This window comes from Nansenia antarctica (genome assembly GCF_963989245.1).
Source record: "Nansenia antarctica genome assembly, chromosome: 14".
In the NCBI taxonomy this organism is placed as follows: Eukaryota; Metazoa; Chordata; class Actinopteri; order Argentiniformes; family Microstomatidae; genus Nansenia; species Nansenia antarctica.
In genome coordinates, this window is record NC_137684.1 from 28,306,872 (window position 1) to 28,311,871 (window position 5,000).

A 5,000-nucleotide genomic window follows, 5' to 3' on the forward strand; every position below is an offset into this window, starting at 1 on the left:
GAACATTTCTACTGATCTGGGTTAGGGTTAAGTCCAATGCACACGGCCCCGATTTTGTCGCGCCGCCGAACATTCGATTCTCAATTCTCTGAATTATTTAAATTGGTGTGAATGGAGAATCGAATGTTGTCCTGCGATAAAATCGCATCGCACGCCGTGTGCATTGTCTCATTCAAAACAATGGAATCGAATTCGGCGGTGCGACAAAATCGGGGCCGTGTGCATTGGGCTTTAGAGTTAGGGTTACCTTGATGGTGGGAGGGGCGATGGCCAGGTACTTGTCTCCGTTGTGGTAGGTGATGGACTCCTGTCCGATGATGATCGCTCCGCCAAACGGCTCTGGGACTAAAAAGACACAAAGAAGAAACAAACAAACGGTCAATAAATCAACAAGTGAGAGCTGCGAGTACCGGTAAGTAAAGAATGCACAGGGTGCTTTACATATAATTTGAACATCAATGATTAGACAACATAACAGAGCAAATTTGAAACACCTCATCTCTCATCCTGATCCTGCACTCCCTGGCCCAATGGCCTGCAGATAGAACGTACAGAAAGACTGTGCAAGGTAGGGAGATGAGAGGGATAGGGAAAGGTATTCTTCTGATGAGAAGATGGATAGCGGTGGTTACCGGTACTAAGCGTTAAGGCAGAGGTTGTACATCGTTTCCCTTTTTTAAATGTATTTTTATTGTATTTTATCTTTACCGTTTCCCCTGCTTTTATATTCATTCTATGCTTGTATATGTTTTTATTATATTCACTTAATGTTTTTATTCCTGTTGTAAAGCACTTTGAGCTGCATTTCTTATATGAAAGGTGCTATATATATAAATAAAGCTTTACTTACTTACTTACTAATAATGTAAACATAGGACATAAGACCTGATCAATTAAAGTGTATTATAAACACAGCGGACAGGAGGAAAGGCTTCAGGAGGGACAGCTAAGGTGCAGATGGGTCTTCAGTCTACGACGGAACGACAGGTAGTGACTCTGCAGTCCTGACAGTAGTGGGGAGCTCGTTCCACCAGCAGGGTGCCACTGCCAGGACGGTGAAAAGCCGTGACCAGGCAGCGCGACCCCTGCGACCCCGCAGTAGGAGAGGAGAGGGCTCGGCACACAGCCCTGTGGGACACCAGCAGTCGGAGAGGAGAGGGCTCGGCACACAGCCCTGTGGGACACCAGTGTTCAGGGTCAGAAGTCCACTGAGCTGAAGTGGAGGAACAGCATCCTCTCGTCGTCTTGCCGGATCGTGAAAGAGAAGCTTTCTGCAGGCGGAGAGTCCATCAAGCTGGGGGGGGGGGTTCTCTCTTCGGGGTGTAATGGCAAAAATGGTTTTGACAAGCATTTGACAAAATGCTTGGTCAAATGCTTGGTCTGTTCGGGGGTTCACATTCGGGCATTCTAGCAGCTAATTGAGCACTGGGGGAAAACCAGGGGTTTGGCGAACGACAGCACAGTGTGTGAATCCCCCACGCACGTGCTGTCTGTAAAATCATCCATCTGGTTCTCTCATCTGGCTGAGACGAGGCGCCACACTCACCTGGGATGACCATGGACGCCTCTGCCTCCACGTTCTCTTGCTTCCAGGGGCCCTTGTTGAACTCCTTCTCTCTCAGCGAGACCTCGTAGGTCTTCACGTGGCGCCCCTGGGGGTCCTACGGTAGAGACACAGCAGCACACCAACAGTCAGACGTCCGTCGCCAAACATTCTCAGTAACCCAACATGTGACACAGTCTGATAATTTGGTCCGCATGTCGGCAACCAATCAAAATGTTCAGACTTTTCTTTTGAAACACGGAACTACGTTTCGACGTTGTTGAGAATCACAACACAAACTCGCTAGTCAAGCCAAAATACTGCAACAACGCAATGGATTGGGTGAGTAATCCCCACTGCTACCTAGTTAACAATAACACTAGTTATAGCTAGTTAGCTAGTTGACTAGCAATGTGTCGTTGATTTTCAACAACGTGGAAATGTATCCACATTTTTCGAAAGAAAAGTCTGATCATTACATCGGATCCCGACATGAGGACCAAAGCATTAGACTGTGTCACATATTTCAACTTTTTTTTTTTTTTCAGATTTTATCCCTTTTTCACCCAATTTGGTAGCCAATTTAACCCAACGTAGCATCCAATTATCCCCTGCCTATTGCATAGGATCCGCCGCACGACCCCGTGGCCGGCAGTCCCAGAGGAGGCCGCCAGGCAGACTAGGCTGACTGGCTCCTCGAGCCCAGTACCGTTATTCCGGCGCCCAGGGGGCGGTGTTATATTTCAACTTTCTAACAACATTGACAGACAAACACAACAAAGCTGTGCGGAGGATGTCCCCTCATGCAAACACATACAAGGACGCCCAGACAAGGACGGACGGACGGGACAGGCGGACGGACGGGACAGGCAGACAGACAGACACAGACAGACAGATAGACAGGCAGACAGACCAACAGACAGAGAGACAGTCCAACCGACAGACAGTCCAACCGACAGACAGTCCAACTGACAGACAGACAGAGAGACAGACAGACAGACAGAGAGACAGACAGACAGAGAGACAGAGAGACAGAGCGACAGGCAGAGTGCCAGCCAGACAGAGAGGCAGAGTGCCAGCCAGACAGCCAGACAGCCAGACAGCCAGACAGCCAGACAGCCAGACAGACAGACCGACAGACCGACAGACCGACAGACCGACAGACCGACCGACCAACAGACAGACCCTTACCTGGTAGATGAAGCAGACCGTGGGGGCCTGACAGACAGACAGACAGACAGAGAGCCAGCCAGCCTGACAGACAGACAGACAGACAGACCCATACCTGGTAGATGAAGCAGACCGTCGGGGCCTGACAGCCGAACAGGAAGTGGACGTCGATGACCTGCAGCTCCTCCAGGCGGATGTTGAAGGCCTTGAGCTCGCGGTTCTCCCGGTCCAGAGGGATGACCTTGAACAGGCCGTCGTACAGACGCAGACCGATCATGCGGCACTCCGGGTCCACGATGCCGATGATGCCCGTCTCCGAGGGCCGGCCGATGCGGTCCTGGGAGGGGGACGAGACAGAGACGTGAGAAGAGACAGACAGAGAGAGACAGACAGACAGACACAGACAGACAGACAGAGAGACAGATGCGGTCCTGGGAGGGGGACGAGACAGAGACGTGAGAAGAGACAGACAGAGAGAGACAGACAGAGAGACAGACAGACAGATAGACAGACAGACACAGACAGACAGACAGACAGACAGACAGAGAGACAGATGCGGTCCTGGGAGGGGGACGAGACAGAGACGTGAGAAGAGACATTCACGCTAGGAGTGTAACTATTAGTACTAGACAGACAGACAGACAGACAGACAGAGAGACAGAGAGACAGAGAGAGAGACAGACAGACAGACAGGCAGACGGAGAGACAGAGAGACAGAGAGACAGACAGACAGACAGACAGATGCGGTCCTTAGGGGGATGAGGTGAGAGGAGACATTCAGGCTAGGAGTGTGACTATTACAATGTTAGAACAATAACAAACCGGTGGGGGACAAAATGTGTTTTAAGTTCGACATCTACGTTTTGTTCATAGCTAGAAAAGAGAGTACAATAATTTGTGCCCCAGAAACAGTCAGATTTGACTCCTGCGCAGGTTGCTTAGCATTCACACCTTCTACTCTTCAGAGGGAACTTATCTCTGTCGCCTAAGGTGCCCCGAATGTTCTTTCTTTGTTGTTGTTGTTTTTTTGTTTTTTTTTACGTTTTTAGACAACAAACATCTAGACATCACAACAAGGACAGACATTAAGGGAAAACAAATAACATGAAGTAGAAAGTAAGAAAAGTAAAGTCATTCTAACACAAAACAGCAACAGCAAACTAAAAAGACAATAAGCAAACAGCAAAAAGACAAAGAAAAAATTATAATAACATATGGCAGTAAGTAATCAAAAGTGTGTGTGTGTGTGTGTGTGTGTGTGTGTGTGTGTGTGTGTGATGGGGGGAGGGAGGGGGGGGGGGCATTACCACCATCAACAACCACGTAGATGTAAGAATTCATAGATCAAAAAAATAAAACTGTTCTAATGAAAGCTGGTTATACTGCAACCAGCAGCCTGGCTACAACATGACAACTTGCAGGTTCAGGGTTCCCACACCTTCTGAAACATCCACTTCAATCACCTTTCAAGGACTTTCAAGACTCAATTCCCTCAAATTCAAGGACCCAACACGGCATAGTTTGAGAAAGAACGAGTGGACGAGCTAAGTAAACATTTTTTGAATATATATATATTATTTATTTGCGAGAGAGAGAGAGAGTGAGAGAGAGAGAGAGAGAGAGAGAAAGAGAGAGTGAGAGAAAGAGTGAGAGAGAGAGAGAGAAAGAGAGAGAGAGAGTGAGAGAGAGAGAGAGAAAGAGAGAGAGAGACAGGGGAATTCATGCACTTTCACCATAACCCATGTGTATTTTCCCAAAAAATTAAGACCGTGATTTATTTTTCTCAAATTCACAAACTTTCAAGGATTTCAAGGAGCCGTGGGAACCCTGCAGGTTCCTGGCTACAACATGAGATCATCCAGGTGGGCGTACCTGTACGTTGCCGTGGGCGCGGGTGATGATGTCGATGCTGTCCCCAGTCTGTTTGTACTCCAGGATGCACGCGTTGTACTTGGCCGTCAGAATGAACAGCAGGTCCTTACTCTCACCCTGTGGTCAACACACACACAACAGAGGAAAGTGAAAACACATCTGCGAGTCTTACTCAACAGTTTTTTAAAGTTCCTCTGTGACCACATCTCCGACGACCTCACCTGAAAACCAGCACACCAAACACTATTGTATACACCAGGGGTGCTCACACTTTTTAGGCTTGTGAGCTACTTTTCAAATTACCAGCTCAACAAGATCTACCAACCAAATAAAACATATTGCCATTGCTGCGAACACAAAAATGTACTGTAATAATAACAAATTAAGGCCACGCTACACTGTTTCAAAATCAAAG

The 5,000-nt window shown here is 47.9% G+C and overlaps 1 protein-coding gene across 1 annotated transcript in view; it reads right to left on the reverse strand.

The window, feature by feature from the left end:
- ddb1 (damage-specific DNA binding protein 1) overlaps positions 1-5,000 on the reverse strand; it is a 69,503-nt gene that overhangs the window by 61,746 nt on the left and 2,757 nt on the right. The window contains exons 3-6 of the mRNA XM_080545035.1: positions 4,586-4,702; positions 2,829-3,050; positions 1,547-1,661; positions 248-345 (exon numbers count right to left, since the gene is read on the reverse strand). Of these exons, the coding sequence (XP_080401161.1) occupies positions 248-345; positions 1,547-1,661; positions 2,829-3,050; positions 4,586-4,702 (552 nt within the window). The remainder of the gene's footprint in view (positions 1-247; positions 346-1,546; positions 1,662-2,828; positions 3,051-4,585; positions 4,703-5,000) is intronic.